At 61.2% G+C, this 20,456-nt stretch overlaps 3 protein-coding genes across 5 annotated transcripts; 2 read left to right on the top strand and 1 right to left on the bottom strand.

Annotated features, from left to right (window-relative positions):
* Positions 1-1,754: 1,754 nt before the first annotated feature.
* Positions 1,755-4,915, bottom strand: CHRNB2 (cholinergic receptor nicotinic beta 2 subunit). Its single transcript, XM_032713079.1, has 6 exons — positions 4,780-4,915; positions 4,171-4,316; positions 4,027-4,071; positions 3,638-3,747; positions 2,572-3,532; positions 1,755-2,011 (listed from the first exon to the last, which is right to left on the bottom strand). The coding sequence occupies exons 1-6, from the start codon at positions 4,820-4,822 to the stop codon at positions 1,841-1,843; spliced, it is 1,476 nt and encodes a 491-aa protein (XP_032568970.1). The 5' UTR covers positions 4,823-4,915; the 3' UTR covers positions 1,755-1,840.
* A 653-nt stretch (positions 4,916-5,568) lies between these two features.
* On the top strand, positions 5,569-12,784 carry UBE2Q1 (ubiquitin conjugating enzyme E2 Q1). Its single transcript, XM_032713080.1, is given in 14 exon segments — positions 5,569-5,704; positions 5,706-5,942; positions 6,691-6,795; positions 7,073-7,177; positions 7,470-7,520; positions 9,149-9,289; positions 9,834-9,918; positions 10,356-10,416; positions 10,945-11,035; positions 11,127-11,185; positions 11,432-11,480; positions 11,652-11,747; positions 11,884-11,950; positions 12,362-12,784. Coding segments are annotated over 14 exon segments (1,227 nt in total). The 5' UTR covers positions 5,569-5,656; the 3' UTR covers positions 12,394-12,784.
* A 2,837-nt stretch (positions 12,785-15,621) lies between these two features.
* On the top strand, positions 15,622-20,158 carry SHE (Src homology 2 domain containing E). Of its 3 annotated transcripts, none has more exons than XM_032712933.1 (6): positions 15,622-16,573; positions 17,205-17,331; positions 18,134-18,442; positions 18,841-18,991; positions 19,097-19,216; positions 19,665-20,158. In XM_032712933.1, the coding sequence occupies exons 1-6, from the start codon at positions 16,181-16,183 to the stop codon at positions 19,726-19,728; spliced, it is 1,164 nt and encodes a 387-aa protein (XP_032568824.1). In that variant the 5' UTR covers positions 15,622-16,180; the 3' UTR covers positions 19,729-20,158. The 3 variants fall into 3 exon arrangements, with proteins under 3 accessions (XP_032568824.1, XP_032568826.1, XP_032568823.1); XM_032712935.1 differs by having other exon boundaries at positions 15,623-16,573; positions 18,134-18,196; positions 19,633-20,158; XM_032712932.1 differs by having other exon boundaries at positions 15,624-16,573; positions 19,633-20,158.
* The last annotated feature ends 298 nt before the right edge of the window (positions 20,159-20,456 follow it).

The raw sequence follows: 20,456 nt of genomic DNA, 5'->3' as shown, positions 1-20,456 counted from the left end.
GTTTGGAGAAGGACAGAGGTGTGTTAGCATTTGCTAAACAATCAAGGAAGCTGGGTAGAGCTGTGGAGCCTCTTGCCTCAAGCGAGGGGCTCATTGGGCAGAGCTGAGCCCTCCGGGGGCTTGGGCCAGCCTGGAAATACAGGGGCAGGGCTCTCCCAGCTCCTTCCCCAATGCTGCCTCTAGGATGGCGTGTCTCTTTTCTAGTCTCAGGAGGCCAGTGGTGGCTGCGGGCCCTGTTGTGTGTCTGAGCTGAACCACATGCCAGATGTGCTGGTGGAAGGTGAGAAGCTGTTGGAGCAGCCCCTTTCCCTGTGCATGGCCTGTGCCAGCTTTGCCTGAGGTGAGAGATGACACTAGTAACTAGGACAGAGACCAAAGAGCTGTGGGCATGGAAGTGCAGCCCAAAATGAGGAGGAGAAACCCTGAGTCTAGGAGCAAGGCCCCAACTCTGGCTGTAGATCTCCACAGGACAGCCAGAGGCAGCCAGGCTGGGGCCAAGCAGGGTCAGTGCTGGAAGTCTGGCTGTCATAGGTCCAGCCTGTCTGCAACTGCCCTCAAACACAGAGCTGTGAGGGGTGGAACTGCCTCGGCACAGAGAAGGGCAGCAACAGCACAAAGACAGAGCTGGAGGCTCTTCTGTCTGTGGCTGCCCAGGGTGCTGTACCTGAGGCTACTGGGGCTCCTGTTGTGCTCCCCACACCCTCCCAGGACTCCAGTCCCTACTGGGGTGCAGCAGGACCCCCCTGTGCTGCACTGACCCAAGACTGGACCAAGAGCAGAGGGAACACAAAGGTGGGATGAAGTGGGACAAGCCCCTGGTATCGGGCTGTTTTAGGGGCAAAGCTCCTAATACATTTAAGTACTGGGGTGCACCCTGAGAGCAGGAGCTCCAGGACCAGCAGCTGGAACAGCTGGGATTTCTCAGGCTGGGTGAAGTGCTGGGATTTAAATTAATTTCTAGCGTGCAGCTTCCCCCAGCCCTGTGTGCTGCTAGGCCCTGCCAGCCCTGCTCCCCCCAGCCACAGGGATTAGTGGTATTTATAGCAAACACTCCATTTCAGTTTTCCCTGATGAGGCCAATTCCTGCCAGTCAGGGGAGCGCAGGGAGCACTGCCGGCCCAGCCACAGCCGCCAGCCCAGTGACCCACGGCTGCCAACAGCTCCCAGCTTGTGTTGATTAATTGTATTTTCCCTTTCCTTGCATCTTGTATCTGCTCTTGGCTCCAGAGCATTGAGCCTGGAGTGGAGCAGAGGACAGTGTCAGAGCTGGAGCAGCCCCTGGCACTCGCTGCCCTGGCCCTGCCTGCAGGTAGGACCTAAAAATAGCCTCCTCCTGCCTGGTCCATGTGCTCACCTCGAGGAGCCAAGGCTGAGCAGCTCCATCCCCCTCCCCGTGCCTGTGTTCCCTGTCAGTGAGGCTCTACCAGGCTCCTGGGAGTCCCAGGAATGGCACAGGGGTTGGCAGGGCCAGGCAGGGGCCAAGGGCTGCCCGCTGGGGCTCTGGCTCTGCATGGCCTGGCAGGGTGAGGTACAGGGAGCGGCTGGTGCTCCTCGGAGCAGAGGAAAGCACTGGGCATGTCCCCATGGAGCTCCCTCCCTTGGCAATTGGCATTTTCCTCTTCCAGAGCCAATTTCTCCCTGTCCTCTTACATCAGTCATGGGCAGCCAGAGGCCCCCTGACCCTGAGTGCATCCTGCTCCCTCTGGCCCACAGAGCACAGAACTGTATGAAATGACACCAGATGGCACCAACCCTGTCCTTTGTGAGTATTTATTGGTTTGCAGGGGCTGCCTGAGCCCAGCACCCGGCCCTCTGGCCCTGGGACTGGCCGTTCCCCGCGCTATTTGGAGGTGGGGGTGCCCTGGCCAAGCTGCAGCAGGGAGTTGGTGGCGTAGTTCTGGAAGAGGGGCTGGAGGAACATGCCAATGGTGCCAAAGACACAGACGAAGACGAAGATCCACAAGAAGAGGCGGTCGATGACCATGGCCACGTACTTCCAGTCCTCACTCACCTGCGCAGGACCGGGAGAAAGGCCAGATCAGGCTGGACCTTGGGCATCACCCGTCACTGCCTGGACTGGGAGTTTGGCAGCTCTCAGAGCCCCAACTCTGCTCCCTCGGCAATGCAGCTGCCCGGGCTGCCTGCAAGCCTGCTCTGGGCCCCACGGGGCTTGTTCCCCCCGCTGCCACCAGCACTGCTGAGCCCAGGAATCTCATCTCCCCAGTGAGCAGAGTCGGGACGGGGACTCTGCCAAGATCTGCAACCGCACAGTACCATACAGAGCCAGGCCTCCTGGCACCCTCCAGGCTCTTTAGAGCAGCTGCTTCAATCTGGGGCTGCAGTGGTGGGTCGGAGACCAGCGTAGGACCCTCTACCCAGGCAGAGGCTGTGATACATCTAGGCATGGACCCTCTTAGTGCTTGTGCACATCCCTTCCCATGGAGCAGCCACGAGCCAGCACACATTCTCCACCCCACGGCCCTGCCTGCACCCCACAGCTCTGTCTGCACCCCATCACTCTGCCCACCTACCCTGAGCCCTGCCCATCTCCAGGTGCATCCCCCGACTTACGCTCTGGTCATCGTCCTCGCTGCGCATGTGGTCAGCAATGAAGCGCACGCCATCCACCGCCTCCTCCAGCCCACAGCTGCAGCTGGGTGTGGGGGCCGGTGCCTGCCCCTGCCGCTCCCGGTAGCCGTTGAGCCCCTCAGCCTTGGCAGCGCCAGGGTTGGCGTAGCAGGCGCAGGTGCGGGTGCCAGCACGGAGGAAGAGGGTGGTGGCGGCTGCGCGCTCCTGGGTGTGTCGGCGCTGGCGCAGGCGCTGGCGGGCACAGTTCTGCCGCGGCTGCTTCATGAAGAGCAGCACCGGGAGCTTGTGGAGGAAGAGGGTGCGGACCCAGGGTGGCATGGTGTGCGTGGTGGGTGAGCGGTGGTGCACGTTGAGGACGCAGACACTGGTGACAATGGAGAAGGTCACCAGCACCATGGTGAACATGAGGTACTTGCCCACCAGCGGCACATCCAGCGAGGTGGGTGGCACGATCTTGGAGATGAGCAGGAGGAAGACAGTGAGGGCAAGCAGGACGGAGATGCAGAGCGTCATCTTCTCCCCGCAGTCGGACGGGAGGTAAAAGACAAGGATGGCCAGGGAGGTGATGAGGATACAGGGGATAATGAGGTTGATCGTGTAGAAGAGCGGCTTGCGACGGATGATGAAATCGTAGGTGATATCCACGTAGGTGGAGTCTTCAGGGTTCTCGTTGCGCCGCCCTGGCAGCGCCACAATGTCCCACTCGCCACTGGGCGTGAAGTCATCCAGGCTGGCCACCTCGCTCTTCAGTACCAGGTCGATCTCAGTACGGTCGTAGGTCCAGGAGCGGAACTTCATGGTGCAGTTCTGCTGGTCGAAGGGGAAATGCTTCACCTCGATCTTGCAGGCGCTCTTGTAGATGGCGGGTGGCAACCAGAAGATGCTGCCATCGTAGGAGATCACAGCATTCGAGTAGAAGGACACCTCATACATCCCATCGGCACTGGGGCAGAGAGATGTGCTGTCAGTCCTGGGGGTGTCCAGCCTGACATAGCCCCTGGCCCTGCGTGGGGTCAGGGCATGCAAGCCTCCCCCAAAAACCACCTACTTGTTGTAGAGCACCACATCAGGCAGCCAGATGTGCTTGGAGGGCAGGCGGACCTTCTTCATGTTGTCAAAGTCCTCTGGCTTCCAGGTGAGGCGATAGTCCTCCCACTCCTGGGGACAGGGGCCATCAGCCCAGCCCGGCCACAGAGTGGAGGGGGGGACAGGGCAGAGGGGACATGAGGGCCCAACACAGGAGGTATGGGGGGCTGGGGCGGGACAGGGTGAGCATTAGGTCCCACACAGGGTATACTGGGGGTCCCCGTGACAGGGCTGGGCAGGGGGATAGGAAGTCTTGGGTCAGGGTAGACACTGGGTGTCCCAGTGCAGGGGGGCCCAGGACAGGATGCGGGGGGGGGATCCCAGGGCCACAGCAAAGTCCAGGTTGCCCACCTGGGTCAGCCAGACGTTCGTGGTCATGATCTGCTCCCGCTCGTGCTGCAGAGAGAGGGGGGGGCAGTCACTTAGGGTGCTGGGGGGGTTCAGGACCCCCTCTCTTCCCCAGCAGGTGGGGAAGCAGAGCCCTGGTCAACTCACCACGCTGATGAGCTGCGCCAGCGACACCATGAGCTGCACGGTCACCAGCTCGGAGCCGTTGGTTGCTGGCCGGATCAATTTGTTGTACCGCGCGGGGTCCAGCAGATATTCCACCAGCCGCTCCTCCGTGTCCGTGCCCAAGCTCCCTGGGTGGGGCACAGAATGAGCGCCCGGCACAGGGGCCGGGGACAGAGCCTATGCCCGGCCCGGGGCTCGGGGTGGTGGGGTGAGAGGGCGTGGGTGTCATCGCCGGACAAGGAGTGGGGAGGGACAGGGAGGGACGGAGGAGGGGCCCAAGGGACGGCAGTGCCTGGGGACGAGCAGCTTGGAGGGGGATCTGGGCAGGGCTGGGGGCTCCCCTCTGGCCTCCCTTGCCTGTCCCTCCTGTCCCTGCCCGTCCATGACACCCCCTCCCCCGTCCCTGCCCGTCCCTGCCCACCCCCGGCGAGGCCCCGCAGAGCCCCGAGGGGGTCGGAGAGCGCCAGCGGCACCGAGGCCGGTACCGGGTCTGTACCGGGTCTGTGCTGAGCGGTCCCGTGCAACAAGCGCAGCCTCCGGGCCCGGCCCGGTCCTGTGCCGGTGCCCACCCCCCCGACCCCCGGCACTCACGTCTGAGCGCGGCGAGCAGGCAGAGGACGCGGAGCAGCGCCATGGGGGCGGCCCCGATGCCGCCGCCAGTGCCTGGCGCTGTCCGCGGTGCTGACCGGGCGCTGTCCGCGGTGCTGGAGCCGGCGGCGGCCCGGGCGGGGCGGCCCCGGGCGGGAGGCGGTGCCGGGCGCTGCGCCGGGGCCGCCCCGCGCTCCCCGCTCCGCCGCCGTCACCGCCGCCGTCACCGGCCCCGGGGCCGCCCCCCCTCCGCCCCCGGGACGCGGCGGGGGGTCCGGGCTGCTCCAGCGGGGTCCCTGCAGCGGGCGGGGAACCGAGGGCGGGGGAAGAACCTGCGGGCGGATCCTGAGACCGGAGTCCTCCTGGGACCCACCGTGCAGCGGGAGGGGGGGCCCAGGCACCAGGACTCCTCCGGGCTTCAGAGACCCCCTGTGCCTGCTACCTCCCTATGCCCCGGTGCGCCCTGGTCGTCTCGGTTCCCCCCGGTGCGCCCCGGTCTCTCCCGGTCCCCCCCTATGTCCTGGTCCCCTCGGTCCCCCTGGTCCCTCCTGGCCCCCCCGGTCCCCACTGTGCCCCGGTCCCCCCAACTCCTCTCCGGCCCCCCCCGGTGTCCCCTGGGCTCAGCCCGGTGACCCCCGGTTCCCCCACGTGACCCCTCCCGGGTGGAGGTGGGGCTCCCCACTGACCCCGCCCCCTTTCCCCGCTCCCCGGGTGCTCCCCGTCCGTCACTTCCGTTCCCGTCGTACGGCGCTTCCGGCGGGCTCGGCCCCTCCCGTTCCGGCAGCGGCACTTCCGGGAGCGGGGCCGTCCCGCCGCCATCTTGGGCCGGCTCCGGGGCTGCGGCGGCGGCGGCGGCTGGAGCGGGTCCCTCCATGGGAAGATGCAGCGGGCGGGGCCGGAGGAGGCGGCGGGGGCGCAGGCGGCGGCGGGGGGGTCCCGGGCGGAGCGGCGCCGAGGTGGCGGCGGCCCCCGCCGGGCGGCTCCTGAGGCGGGAGTTGCGGCTGCTCGAGTCCATCTTCCACCGCGGCCACGAGCGGTTCCGCATCGGCAGCGCCTGCCCGGACGAGATCAGCTGCGAGTTCGTGCCAGGGGCCGGAGCCCGCGCCGGCGCCTCCGCCTCCCGGGGGCCGCCGCCGGGGCCGGTCCGTATCCACTGCAACATCACGGTGAGGCCCCGGGGGGACGAAGGGCCCGGGGACTGCGAGGTTACCGCGGGGGCTGCCCCGGCCCGGGCGGCTCCCCCTCCGCCGCGGGGGCTGTGCCCTCGTTCTCTCTGCCTCCCATGGTTTTGTTTTGGGGGTCCCCCAGGGGGGCCCTGACCCGCCTGGAGAAGGGGCACCCGCGGCTCCTCCCGCCCGCTCTGACTCCTCCTCACTGGGCTTTTAGGGATTCTGGGTTGCGGATCCCCTCCTGTGTCACAGGTTACAGCTGTTTGGGGGCTCCGTGTGAGGAGCAGCAGAGCCTGGGAAGCACCCGGCGCAGAGTCTGTGTCCGAGATTTTCCAGAGGGGCGGATCGGGAGAGCTGCCGGAGGCTCTGTTCCGTGTTAAAGGTGCTGCCGGGCTCTTCTCCCGCAGCCGCTGGGGTAGAGCTGCGAGAGGAGGGGCCCCTGGGCAGCCCGGGATGCTCTCGGTGTCCTGTCTCAAGTATCGATGGCCCCGCGACCACTGGGGGTCCAAAACGCTGCCACCTCGGGCTGGGGGATGGGAACAGAACTAGCCGAGCACGGTCAGAGGAGGGCTTTGCTCTGCCCTCAGCCCCAGGGTATGCTCTGCCCTCAGCCTCCGGGATTATCCTAGAGGGGGGATATCACCTGTGGCCTGGTCTCTGGTTTGTGGGGCTGCAGCCCCCACCCAGCCCAGCTTTGTCTCTGCCATGGCCTCCCTGCCACCAACACTCCTTCTCCTCCTCCCAGGAGTCTTATCCAGCTGTGCCCCCGATCTGGTCTGTGGAGTCGGACGATCCCAACCTGGCAGCTATCCTGGAGAGGCTGGTGGAAGTCAGGAAAGGAAACACGCTGGTGAGACGCCGCTGCCTTGGGAAGGGGAAGGGGGGGCTGGCTGCTCGTGGGGGGTAAATCCCTGCTTGTGTGTCCTCTGCCACCCGAGATGGGGGTGTGACTGCTCTCCAGAAATTTGAGATGAGCAGCTCTGGCTTTTTTTGGTGCTGGGGTGGGGTTTTGCTGCTCCGAGCAGGAAGGAGCAGCCCCGGGGCCTTCCCTCATTCACTGCAACGCTGGGGCTCAGTTTGGTGGGGGGGGCCCTGCACCTCCATGACCCTCTCTGCTCTCCCAACAGCTGCTGCAGCACCTGAAGAGAATAATCTCTGACCTCTGCAAACTTTATAACCTCCCCCAACACCCAGATGTTGAAATGCTGGACCAGCCTCTGCCGGCAGAACAAGTGAGTTGGCTCGGGAGGAGGCTCCCAAAGCTCAGCAAACCAGGTCCCTGGAGTATGCATTGGATGCTTCTGGGGGTTACCAGAGGAGGAACACGAGTGAGGGGTTGGATTTCTGTCCTGGGTGATGCCAGCCAGCTCCACTGACCCTTAGGGCTGTTTCCTGTAAAGGCTCTTGGTTCCGCTTTGCTTTTAATTTGGTTCTGCCTGTACACCCCTGTTTGACCTCACCTTGGAAGCACCTGGGGTATTGCCCCAGGATGCTGACCGTGCCATCTCTGTCCTGTCCTCACAGAGCACACAGGAAGAGGTGTCCTCTGAAGAGGAAGATGAGGAGATGCCAGAGGTAAGTGCCCTCTTGCTGTAGGAGGAGATACGCCGGAGAGCTGAGCACAGGGAGGTGCTGAGAGGTGTGAGGGCACAGGGCCAGTGCCTGGGAGGAGCTCCTGGAGTGCAGGCAGGGAATTTTGATTTAGAGGCTGGATAGTTCTCAACGTTTTGATGCTGAGCCATATCTGGGAGCCACCTATTCACAAACCCCACGGGAGTGCAGAGGCCAAGTGGCACAGCCGTATCCTCCAGAGGCATGTGGGTGAACTGTGAGCAGAGCTGCTTGGACAATATTTGCTGTTCTCCAGAGTCTGAAATTCCCTCAGGAGAGATGGGATTTCCAGGTTGCTGTTGCTGGCAGGGGAGTCACCGTGCAAATGGGACTCCCACAGGGGGCTGAGTGAGCCAGTGAGCTGATTGCTGGGAGCAGCAGAGGCAGCCACCCTTCACTGCAGGCTGGGGGCATCGTGCTGCAGAACCCACAGGCTCTGGTTGTTTGGTTTGCAGTTTAGAGAGCTCTAGAAGTGGGTGGAATAATCTTGAATCTCCATGGTGACATTTAGCGATGCCTCACACGCTCCTCTGGGGTGTGAGCAGCACTCCTCTGGGGTGTGAGCAGCACGGGCACTGAGTCAGCAGTGCTGTGGAGCCTGGGGGCAGGTCACTGAGCAGCAGCACCCAGCAGTTTGGGAGGGGTTTAGCAAAGTTAATTGATTGCTAAATCCGGGCTAGGCTTTGCCAGGGGAACAGGAGAAGGGTTAAACTGGCACCAGCATAAGCTCAGGGGTCTACAGATCTACTGCTTTGTGGTAAATCAGTGCTGTGTGAGGCCTCATGCTCCTGTGGGCTGGAAAATACATCCCCAGGAGCTGAGCATTCCCCCTCGTGCCTTCTGCTAATGCCAGGTGTCATTGTGGAGGGGAAACACTCTCATGTAGAGCAAAGGTTTTGTGCTGAGCGGTGGGATTTGTTGGGCTGTGTGGAGCAGCAGAGCTGCTCCCTGGCACAGAGATTCATTATGCAGGTTAATCCACTCGAAGGATTTTCTAGGAGGATCTGTTCTCCTGTGTGACAGTCTAAAAATGTCAAAGCCCTTCCAAAAATGCTGCTCAACTAGAATAGCTATGGGCAGCCTGGAGAGGCCAGAATAAACACTTGTTCTGAGGATTAGTGCCAGTGCTGAAGCTGTGCATTATTCCCACAGTCATTTCCAGGCAGCTGAACGCTGTGTACATGGGTAGAGATCTCTGCAGTGGGCCTAAATGGCTGCAACTGGTTTTTACTGGTTATTCACATCAGGTTCTGCCATTGATGAGTGGTGGTGTGGGAAGGTGTAAGGGGCAGAGGCTCTGCCAGGGTAAGGTACCACATTGGGGGTGTGCTGAGCTGATCTACAAAGAGCCCTCAGACACACTGAAATGTCCCCTCTTGTTGAGGGAAGAACAGCTCTTATTGAGCTTGCATGAGCCTAGTGCAGTGTCCAGGCCTTGTGTGTTCCATTCTTTTTGTGCCTCAGGTGAGGACTGGGGGCTTCCCGGGGTGAAAGAGTTGCACTAGGAATCCTTGCTGGGTCAGGGCAGCTCCGTACTCAGAGCAGGGAGGAGCCAAGGCGCATCTCTTTGAGGTCTCCTCTTCCCTTCCCAGGACACTGAGGACTTGGACCACTATGAGATGAAAGAGGAGGAGCCGGCAGATGGGAGGAAGACGGAGGATGAAGGCATTGGGAAGGAAAACCTGGCCATTTTAGAGAAAATAAAAAAGAACCAGAGGCAAGATTACTTAAATGTACGTGTCGCCTGGCAGGCAGGCGGGTTGGGGGAGCAGAGGGACCCAAGGGCAAGAGCGACTGAGGCACCTGCCAACCCTTCAGCCCTAAATCAGGGGCCATCCCCAGCCAAAGGTACAACAGTGGCTCTCAAGAACTGGTGGGGCTGAAGCAGAGAAGTCTGTGATCTGTCTCTGCAGCTCCCAGAGGGTGCCCCCAAGTCGTTGGTGCTATGTGGGGTGGCCCTCCTGTGGTGAGATTTGGGCATCCCCTCTGCCTCCAGGAGCTGCACCTCACCTGAGGCTCTAGAGGCAGCTCTTGGATTTTGCTTTTGTACCTCTGGGCTGAGATTTTTAGACAGTAGAGAGCACACGAAGGCATTTCTGCTGCAGCTGTGCTGCCTGGGGTGGCGTATTTGGAGCAAGGGATGGACTGAGAAGTGAGGGGCAGACTGGTCTGCTACAGAGGCTGGACAGGGTTGTAGCTCAGGTGTTGACCTCGTAGAGCAATGGCCATGGTGGGTGCAGCATAACAGTGCAACTTCCCCCCTCCCCTTCCTCGCAGGGTGCAGTGTCTGGGTCTGTGCAGGCCACCGACCGGCTAATGAAGGAGCTCAGGGATATTTACCGATCACCAAGTTTCAAGGGCGGTGAGTGCTGTGGGGACCTCCAGGGAGGAGAGTTCCTCCTTGTTCTGGGGGCACCTAACGGACCTGGGAGCTGTTCTGCTCAGCTGGGGGGAGGGTCTCTGGCCTTTGGTGGCTGTGGCTTTGTCAAGAGTGAGTGAGCAAAACCTCTCTGTTGCCCTCTCTGTTCTCTGCCATTGCTGGGTGGAAGTGAGGAGCATGCTGTGGGTTGGAGGATTATCTGGCTTTGAGTGGGATGGTGCTCCAGTCCCTTTTCTGAGCGCAGGGACTCAGGGAAAGAAACTGCTGCCCTCAGGACTGTCCTGGATAAGTGCTGCTTTTCATGGAGGCACTGCCCAAGTGAGGTAGTGCTGCAGGGTCCAGGGGATTTGAAATCTGGGTAACCCCTCGACCCCCTCTCTGTTTTCCCCTGCAGTGACCCACCTCTGTTCTTTTTGCAGGATACTATGCAGTTGAACTAGTGAATGACAGCCTGTACGATTGGAACGTCAAACTCCTGAAGTAGGTGGCCCAGCTTGGGATTGTGCAGTTATGGTGGGTCTTGGTGGTGGGATCAGAAGGTCCCTGTGAGCAGAGGGGACGTGAGCAGGACAGGGCAGCACCCAGCAGTTCTTGGGTTAGCCTCTCTCAGGCAACTGGCTTGCTGTCTCCGTGTCAGAAGGGGGCTGATACCTCCAGGGAAAGATGAGATAATGTGAGGGCTTGCAAGTCTCTGCTGTTCCTAGAGTCCGGAAAGAGGTGCATCAGACAAACCCCAAGCTTTCACACCCTCCAGACACCAGTGCTGCCTTTTCCTTGGGCCAGGCAGTCTTTATTTTTAAGCTGGCAGCATGCAAAAGGGGTGTGATGGTCTTCTCTGCAAAGCAGGAGCAGAATGCCAGCAACCCGTGCTGGCACTGCCCTCGGTGAGGGCCTGGGGCCCGCAAGGCTGCCTGGCAGTGCAGGTACGGCGGCTCTGGGGTGAGCTGACAACACGGCTGACCTGAGGTGTCTGGCCCTGACTGACTCTCTGGGGTGTTCCTACCGCAGGGTTGACGAGGACAGCGCTTTGCACAACGATCTCCAGATCCTCAAAGAGAAAGAAGGAACAGATTTCATCCTCCTCAACTTCTCCTTTAAAGTAAGGTTCCCCCTCCTCAAGAGGCACCTGCCTGGGTGAGGCTTCAAAGAACACCTTTCTCAACGGCTTTGCTTCCCTCCTCTCGTTCCAGGATAACTTTCCTTTTGATCCACCGTTCGTAAGGGTTGTGTCCCCAGTGCTGTCTGGGGGGTGAGTAACCATTTGCCTCTCTCTGCTCTGCAGAGCTGCTTCCTGCAACAGTTTTCACTGGCTTTGTCCAGCATCATGACCTCCCTGACATGGGTTTGCCGTAGGGAAGCAGAGACTCAGATGGTGGATTTTTTTTTAGTGTATTTCTTCCATCTGAGATCTGATCAGAGATGTTTCACCTCTGGAGCAGTGGGTGGGTGTGGCTGCATCCGTTTCTGCAGTAATTTTGTCTGATTCCTTCCCCAGGTATGTTCTGGGTGGCGGTGCCATCTGCATGGAGCTGCTCACCAAACAGGTGAGTGCTGGTCCCTGCAGAGGCTGGGGGAGCTGCTCTGCCTGCCACGCTCCGCATTCCTGCCGGATCCTACTATACCCTTGCCTGGCACAGCTGGGGGAGGCTGTTTGGTTGCATTGAGGGGCACAGCCCCTGAGGTGGGTCTGGCCTCACTGCATGTTGCTCTCCCAGGGCTGGAGCAGCGCCTACTCCATCGAGTCGGTGATCATGCAGATCAGCGCGACGCTGGTGAAAGGGAAAGCACGAGTACAATTCGGAGCCAACAAGGTAAGTAAGACCTGGCTGGTACAAGAGAACGGTGGGTGATAGGGGAGAAGCAGATGGAGGCATAGCCAGCTCTGGCTATGGGATGGCTCGCCCGAGGTTCCTGCTGGACTGATCATCTCTCTGCCTTCTACTGCAGAACCAGTACAGCCTGACAAGAGCACAGCAGTCGTACAAGTCCCTGGTTCAGATCCATGAGAAGAATGGTAAGGGCTGAGGGAGGGGACCTGTGTTTCCCCTTGCTCATTTGGACTCCCCAGACGAGCTGCTTGAGTTTTATCCTACTCCAAGTGCAGAGGTGACCTGGAGGCAGGGGCACCTGTTGGAATGCAAGGTGTGGGTGCAGCATGCTGCTGCCCTCCCTGATGCCCAGGGCTGGGCTCCTGCGGCTGTAACTAGAGGCAGCACCTCACTGAATGCTTGGACTTGATCTGAGAGGTCTTTTCCAACCTAAACAATTCTGTGATTGTCCATGGTGTCAGGAAGTAACCCAGAGGGAAAGCTTTCTGCTAATCGGGGAGACGTGGCCTTTTGGAAGTGGGAAAGCAGCTTTTCCAGGCACAGATTCCCATTGCCCATGCAGCTTCCTCCCTCACGGATCTCTCTCCTCATTCCAGGCTGGTACACACCACCCAAGGAGGATGGCTAGTGCCGATGCTGCAGGACCAATCTGATTATCTTCTGGATGCTCTACTTGGATCTTACTGATGCCTCTTGGCTTTCTCCCAGGATGTAATAGCTCTGCCTGTTGCGGGACAATACTGGCTGTTCAAAACTCTAAATAAAACTGTTTAAGGAGTTGGACTGCCCCAGAACACTTGCTGGGCCCATGCTAGCAGGCATTCTTGTTAAAACAAACTCGAGCCTCTTGTATCGCTGGAAACTTTTGACTCTACTCCAGTCTAGAGCGTCCTCCTTACCTATGCTATGGATTTAATTTATTTTCTTATTTCATGTACACTGCTTTTTTTTGTTACAGTGTATGATGGATGTGTATGGAAAATGTATCTTTGGAGAAAAATTACAGTTTGTTAATTTGAGAATGCTGGTCTAACTCATTCTTTGCAAGCTGCTGCTGGGTGGGTTGTGCCCTAAGAACTCTGCTGCAGCCCTGGTGCCAGGGTGGGGAGATGGATGGAGCCACGGTGGGCTCAAGCCCTGCAGGAACGGCTGGAGCAACTGCCTTGGAAGAAGAAAAGCCTGTCTCCCCTTGGCCAAACCCATCTCTTCATAAACTGCGAACTTGCAACTCGAAGCACAGAGGGGGAGATCTGAGGCTGTCCTTTGCCATGCAGTGGAGGACGGGGTTATGGGTGCAGCCCAGGACTGCCGGCTCCCACCCCAGCTTTTCTTTCTCCTCTTGCCCAGCAGTGAGATGAGCAGAGGCCCAACTGTGCCCAGCCCAGAGCTATAGCCCTTTGTCCTCTTTCTCCCCACTAGCTGTGGGTGGGGTCTGAACCCCTCGCCCCAGTCCCTGCTGTGCTGTGGATGCAAAAACTGCTGCGGGGAGGGGAGTGTGGGCACTGCTCTGGCCACCACTGCTCCTGACCAGGACCTGCTCTGGCAGCGAGCACCTCATTCTATGGTGGTTTGTTTTACTTTCCCTCCTCAAGCTCTTGTTCCTGCTCACCTTGGTGCTCCAGCCCTCCATGGATGGTGTTGCTGCATTTGTGGCCTGTTGCCTCGAATCCCCCCAGCTCTGTCTTAAGTCTGCTGGAAGGAAATTTGGGTGTCAGAGCTCCTCTAACTTGGGCTGTGTCCTCGGTTGGAGGGCAGAGCTGACGCACTAGTGTCAAAGCTGGGACCATGGGTATTAATTCACTGTGTTCGAATAAAAATTATTAGAAAATCAAAGGGCCTCAGAACTCCATTATCTACTTCAGCAGCTGGTCCCCTGTCCTGCTCGAAGCCTTGGAAATAAAAAAGATGCTGTAGGAGGGGGATTAGTAATGGCTCTGGCATCAGCTGGGGACTATTTTTAAATGCTTTGCTGAAGGACCCAAGAGTTTGTGATGCTGAGCAGCTCTGCCCTGTTTCCTTCTCCACCCCGGACCAGAGGCTGGGGGGAGCTCTGCTCTTCTCTTTAGCTCGGGAACCTGCTGGGTGGGGTGTTAAGCTGATTTAATGATGGTGTAAAACATTTGTGGGGGTTTCTCTTTGGCGAGGTGTGGACTACTCTGCCGAGCCTAGGGTTGGGTTGGGATTGGGTATGCTGAGTTGGCTAGGAGACCTCGTGGGCGCATGCTCTCAAATCCTGGCGGCTTTCTGGGCTGGGATGAGCAGAACTGAAGAAGGCCCTGCAGGACCCTCTCTGTCAGTGGAATGCTGACCTGGTAGGCATTGGGGCTGGAAGCACAGCAGGAGCAGCCTGAGCTGGCGTCTGGCAGGCACCTACCAGTCCTGTTTGTTTGCACCTGCCTGTCCCACTCCAAGCTGGGTTTGGCACTCGTCACCCCTGTGCTGGCTCAGCGCTTGTTTTGTCTTCTCAGGGAAGCAGGTGCATGGTGGTGGCATCTGTCACCACTGCCAAAGGCAGTCCCAAAGCCTTTCCCTGCAGGAGCTGGTAGAGGATAAGGGCGCAGGGGAGACTTCCCGGAGGAGGCGCATGGATGGCATATCACTGGTTGCGCTGCTGCAGCACCAAACCACTGAGAGGGTGCTGCCTGTGCATCTGTCCTGTTGAGGCCCTGTAAATGATTGAGGGAAACTTTAAATCTGCCAAGGAAAGAAAAGGAGCTGGCACCCAAGGGAAGCAGAGTTTTCCTTGAGCTCGAGAAGGTAAAACTAGAGCCTGCTGAGATCCCACTGGCAGTTTGGGTGCCAGCCCATCCCTGCGAGGCACATCCTACCCAGCAGCGCCAGCAAGGAAACTGCCATCACTTCCTATGCAGTGCCAGCACCAAGCACCTCCCTGCACCTGGATTTGGGCAGCACGTTGGTGGTTGGGGTCAGTTCTCCCAGTGATCCCTCACAGAGAAGCCTCCCCCGGGAGGGGGGAAGAAGGCAGAGAGGAGGCAGCTGGTCTGTGGGGATGTTCTCTGGCTCCTGCAAGGAAGAGGAGCCTGTGTCCTGATCCCAGACTCCCACCCTGGGGACTTGGGGAGCAATTTTACCTGCAAAACCCCCTCCCCATTCCGTGCTGTTGCAAAGGCACGGGTAAGTGCCCCCCAGCGCTGTGCAGCCCGGCAGGAAGCCAAACCGCTGGGCTCAGCTGGGTTTTTCCGGCAAGGTGTCAGCACAGATCTTGGCTGGTGTGGCGTGAACCGCGGCTGCGGCAGCAGTGAGTGCATTGGCGCTGTGCTTGTGACCCGTTAGGCTGTGCACGGGAGGCTGTGCACAGGGTCCTTGTACAGGGGGCTGTGCACAGTCTTCATCCATAGGGTCCATAGGATCCACGCCCAGGCTTAATTCATAGCGCCCACGTTCAGATCTCATCCGTAAAGTCCATAAATTCCACCCATAAGGTCCACTGAGTCCATGCGCAGGCTCCACCCATGGGGTCCATGCCCAGGGGCTGTGCAGGGGGCCCGCGCACAGAAATCTGTGCTGTCCGTGGGATCTCTGTGCGGGGGTCCGCACACAGTGTCCGTCAGTGGGTTCCATGTGCGGTTCCATGTGCAGTTCCTGTGCCATCAGCCGGGCAGGGTCCCGAGGTCTCCCAGCCCCTTTGGGACGGGCCCCCCACCGAAGCTGCCCTGCCTTCCCTGGGCTCCTCCTGTCCGCCGGGGCCGCGACCGCCTGCCAGGCCGGTCCCTCGCTGTTCCCCGGGGCCGCCCCCTCCGGATCTGGGCGGGGAGCGCCGGCCCCACCACCCCCTCCGGCCCCTCCGGCCCCGGCCCGGCTCGACCCGTCCCGCCGCCGCCGCATGGGGCCCCCCGGGCCGGCCTGACCCCTCGCCGAAGCCCCGTCGCCCTCGGAGACGGGCCTCGTCGAGGAGCAGCGACTGGATCCCCCGGCTGCCCGGACCCTTCGGAGCACGGAGAGACCCCTCCCGGTCCCGTCCCCGGCGGCAGGGGACTCCCAGAACCACACAAGGACTGCCCAGGCCGGACCCCCTCGACGCCCGGCGAGACCCCCCTACTCGACCCATTGCTGGATCAGAGAGCCCGGCCCCTGCCGGAGCCCTTCCGAGGGGCGAGGAACCCCCGAGGGGACGAGGTCCCTTCCCCGGGCCACGGGAGCCGGCACCCCTGGGGACCCACCGGTTGTCCCCGCGGGGGCGAAGGACGCCTGGAGCCCCCTACGAAGGCCCCGGCCCCCCGGCCCTCATCCCCCGTCCCGGGCTGGCCCCCGGCCTCAGAGGATCCCGTCTCCGGGGCTGGGGGCAACCGGGCTGCCCAGTGCCCCCCGGCTGAGCCGGCCCTGAGCCGGCGGGGTGGCCGTGGGGTGTCGACGAGCCCCGAGGGGGCTTCGGCACCCTGCAGCGCCCGGGTCCCATGGCGGCCAAGTGGTTCAAGGAGTTCCCATCCAACCTGAAGACGGTTTCGGAGAGGGCTCGGCCGGGCAGCGGGAGCCTCGGGAAGAGCCGCAAAAATTCAACTGCTGAGCTTGGGGGCTGCCGGGCGGCAGGGGGTGGCAAGGAAGGGGGCAGCCGGCTGTCACGGGACAACCTGCAGGGTCTGCTCCAGGCTGCCACTGGGAAGATGCGGAAGAATTCTCGAGCGGAGGGAGGCACGCCGGAGGGACCCCCCAAAACCTGCGGCACCTACATCAACCGCCTCATCAAGGTGGAGGCTCCCGAGAAGAATGGGAAGGGATACCCTGGCCCCCTGCCCGCTGGCCTGCCTGCCCCCGAGCAGGACAAGGGAAAGACCCCCAAGACAGAGACGGTAGGGAAGGGACCGAGGTGGGGGAGGGGGAGACGCACTGTGGGGAGCCTGCAGCAGTGGCAGCTTTAACCGCTTTGGGCTTCTGACTCATTAGCCCGCTGACTCCGGCCTTTCATCCCACTCGGCTCCACTGCTTTCAAATCCCTTCAAAGCTGCCTTCATCCCAACTACCCTTCATCAGCCGGGCAAGGGTGAGAGGGGTCGCCGGGCCCCCTTGCCACGTCCCATGTGTCCCATCCTGCCCTGACCCCAGCACTCGGCTGCTGGTTGAACAAAGGCTGATGTAAAGCTTTTCTGGGAAGCTAGACTTTCACCCCTGCACAGCCTTTGGGGGACAGGGAGCTAGATGGGGGGCGGGGGGAGGGGGCGTTGCTGTCACACAAAAGGGTCCCAGAGTTCCCCCCAGGCTCCTCCCCACCGCTGAGGTGCATAGGGATGGACACTGCCCCCACCCAAAGGTACCACTGGATGCACCCTCCTGAGGTTGTGACATGGCTCCATTTACCCCAGAGGAGCCGCCATCCTCCCCTGGGGACCCCAGTCTCCTGTTCCCAGCTCTGTGCCAGTGGCATCCCTGACACCCCTTCTGGGTCCCCTGCCCTGAGGCCAGCAGTGCCTGTCCCCTCATCAGGTCGTCATCCTGGAGGACTATGCTGACCCCTACGACGCCAAGCGCACCAAGGGGCAACGGGACGCTGAGCGCCTGGGGGAGAATGACGGGTACATGGAGCCCTACGATGCCCAGCAGATGATCACAGGTATGTGCCATGTTGAGCTATGCCACGGCACCGCAGCTGGCACCACTCCCCAGCCGGGAGTGCACAGCAGCCCTTGGAGCCACCCGGCACGGGAGGCTTCAGGAACAGGAAAGCTGCTCACTGCTTCCTGTGGCTGTGTGGGGCCAGATAAGGAGTGGGAGCAAGGCCGGACACTGACTTGTGCCCGCCGGCCCCTTGACCGCTGCCATGACCTGCTGCCACCGCCTGATGGGTGCATATGGCCAGCGCAAAACTCTCAGTGACCCCAGTCATCCCAGGGTGGGGGTACCGCCCCCCTGAGACTCCTCCGTGGTCATGCCCCCCAGATGGTGACCCCTCAGGGCCGGTGTGGCGACCGTCCAGCTGGCCACAACAACAGGAACTGACTGGGCCGGAAGCTGGAAATAAAAGATTTGCTGCTGATGGTTTTTTTCCGTGCGGGGCAGCCCAGGCTGTTTCGTGGAGACTGGTGCCGTGGGGAGAAGCAGGGGGTCAGGAGGGGCGAGCCCCCCGGGGTGGCCTCCCGCGTGGCTAGGCTCCAGCCTGGGGTGTAGCATCCTGCCCCTGCAGGACCCAGCTGGCCCCACCACCATGGGGCTGTGCCTGTGGCGCCAGGGCCGCGACAGCAGACCAGGCGCCATGAGGATGGGCCCCTTCCTGCTCCTGCTCCTCCCAAGCTGGTTCCCAATGGGGCGTTCCCAGTATGGGGTCCCCTGTGCACATCCGTCTCCAAGGGCTGGTATTGGGAGTGGGGGGGGGCCTAAGGGGACACATCCTGACCCACCATCCCTCTTCCCCACAGAAATCCGTCGTCGGGGCTCCAAGGACCCCCTGGTCAAAACTATCCTGCTACTGGACGGTCCTGGCGAGCCGGGGGAGGGGGGTCCTAAACTGGAGCCGGCCAAGTGGCTGGGGGGCAAGGAGGTGGCAGGGAAGGGGTCACAGCTCTACGACACCCCCTATGAGCCTGGGGAGGGGATGGCTGGGGGGACCCTGGAGCGCAGGGTGAGGGCCAGTGACGGGCGCCTGCCCGAGAACGACGAGCGCCCAGCAGGAGAGTACGAGCAGCCCTGGGAGTGGAAGAAGGAGCAGATTGTCAAAGCATTGTCAGGTAGGGGACAGGCATGGGATGGGAATGGGGATGACAACAGGGACAGGGATGGGGACAGACTTTTTAGCAGGACAAGAGGGGATGGTTTTAAACTATAAGGGGAAATTTAAATTAGATATAAGAAGGTTTTTGTGCTGGAGGGTGGCGAGGCACTGGCACAGGTTGCCCAGAGAGGTGGTAGATGTCTGCAAGGTCAAGTTGGATGGGGCTCTGAGTAACCAGATGTAGCTGAAAATGTCCCTTTTCATGAGGTTGGACCAGATGGGAACAGGATGGAGAAGGGGATGGAACTGGGGCTGGGGAAGGTGCCAAGGGGATAGGGACAGAGCTAAGGGTGGGGATTAGAAGTAGAAGTGGCCTAGAAGGGCTTTTGGAGGCTCATATCTTATCCTTCCCAGTCCAGTTTGAGGGCTCGGAACGTCCCAAAGAGGAGACGCTACGGCAGCACCTACGCCAGAAGAGCTGGACCCCCAAGATGCTGAAGCCGGCGGGGGCCGAGCACAGTGAGGGGGAGCGGGTGGACCCTGCCCTGGCACTGGAAAAACAGCCGTGAGTTGCAAGGCCAAGCCATGTGTGAGAAACGGTGGGCAGGGGGGGCAGGGTGCCCAGGGCTTTGCCTTGGCTCAACATCCCTTCCTCGGTGTCCCCCCACAGCTGGTACCACGGGGCCATCACACGGGCTGAGGCGGAGAGCCGGCTGCAGACATGCCGGGAGGCGGGGTACCTGGTGCGCACCAGCGAGACCGGCAGCGGCAAGTACTCCATCGCACTGAAGTGAGTGTCAGGGTGGCCACAGAGTCGGGGGGGTCCCGGTCCCAGCGGGGGGAGGGGTCCCGTCCTAGGGGGATGTGGTGAGGGGTCCCACCCTGGGGGATGCTGCATCCCCACTGGTTGTTCACACCTGAGCCCTGATGGGAAGGGAGCACCCAGATCCCATGGTATGGCACCCCCAGACCCACAGGGGGACCCCAGGCATCCTGGTGTGGCACTGGGGCGGGAGGTGGGGGGTGGCGTGTACCCCTCCCCGGCACATTGTCAGGAGCGCCAGTGGCGTTTCCTTCCTGAGGAAGTGGAGCCCCTGGAGCTGAAACAATCAGAGCAGGACGGGAACAAACAGGGGTGGATGTGGCCGCGGGGCAGACGGGCGCCGGGGGGGCCGGCGGCAAAGCTGATGCCCGCTGGCCACCCAGGACCAGCCAGGGCTGCGTCCACATCATTGTAGCCCAGACCAAGGACAACAAGTACACGCTCAGCCAGACCAGCGGCGTCTTTGCCAGCATCCCTGAGGTCGTGCACTACTACTCCACTGAGAAGCTGCCCTTCAAGGGGGCCGAGCACATGGCCCTGTTGCACCCTGTTCACTGCAAGCTGCATTAGTGCCCGCTGATGCCCCCCCAGACTGATCTGCGACCTCCACCCCTGTCATATGGGGCAGGTCTGCCCACGGAGATGGCCACATGCCACGGAGATGGCCACATGCCACAGGGAGGGTCCAGAGGGAATGCCTCCGTCAAGTCATGACCTTGATCCTGGACTCCAGTAGGGCTGTTGGGATTTTGCCAGGACAAATCCTGACCACCCTGTGCCAGAGCTGACAGGCCACGGGGCTGCCCAGGGTGGGGGAACGCAGTGAGACTGGGATGTGTAACAATATAGTAAAATAAATTTGTTGGCTGAGAAGGGCCAGCGGTCCCGGATGGCTGGGATGGGGCTTGTACCAGGAAGAGTCGCCACAGTTTCGGGGCCCAGGGGTACTGGGGCTCCCCCAGCCACACATCTGCATCCCGCTAGGCTTTTTATAGCAGGGGGCCGGTGGAGGGGAAGGGGAACGCTGTCTCCAGGGCGCCTGAACACCCGCTACCCTCAGCCTGCGGTTTCCTCCCCGGGTGCAGCTGCAGCTCTCTGGGGCATTGCACAACCCAGTGTGGGGTGGGCACTGCATAGAAAAGGGGGCATGGCCTGAGGGTTCATGGCATGGGGTTTGTGGTGGAGGGGGTGCACAGCACAGGGGATA

This window comes from Chiroxiphia lanceolata, chromosome 29 (genome assembly GCF_009829145.1).
Source record: "Chiroxiphia lanceolata isolate bChiLan1 chromosome 29, bChiLan1.pri, whole genome shotgun sequence".
Lineage (NCBI taxonomy): Eukaryota > Metazoa > Chordata > Aves > Passeriformes > Pipridae > Chiroxiphia > Chiroxiphia lanceolata.
The sequence above is the reverse complement of the archived record's forward strand: the minus strand, read 5'-3'. Positions and strand labels throughout refer to the sequence as shown.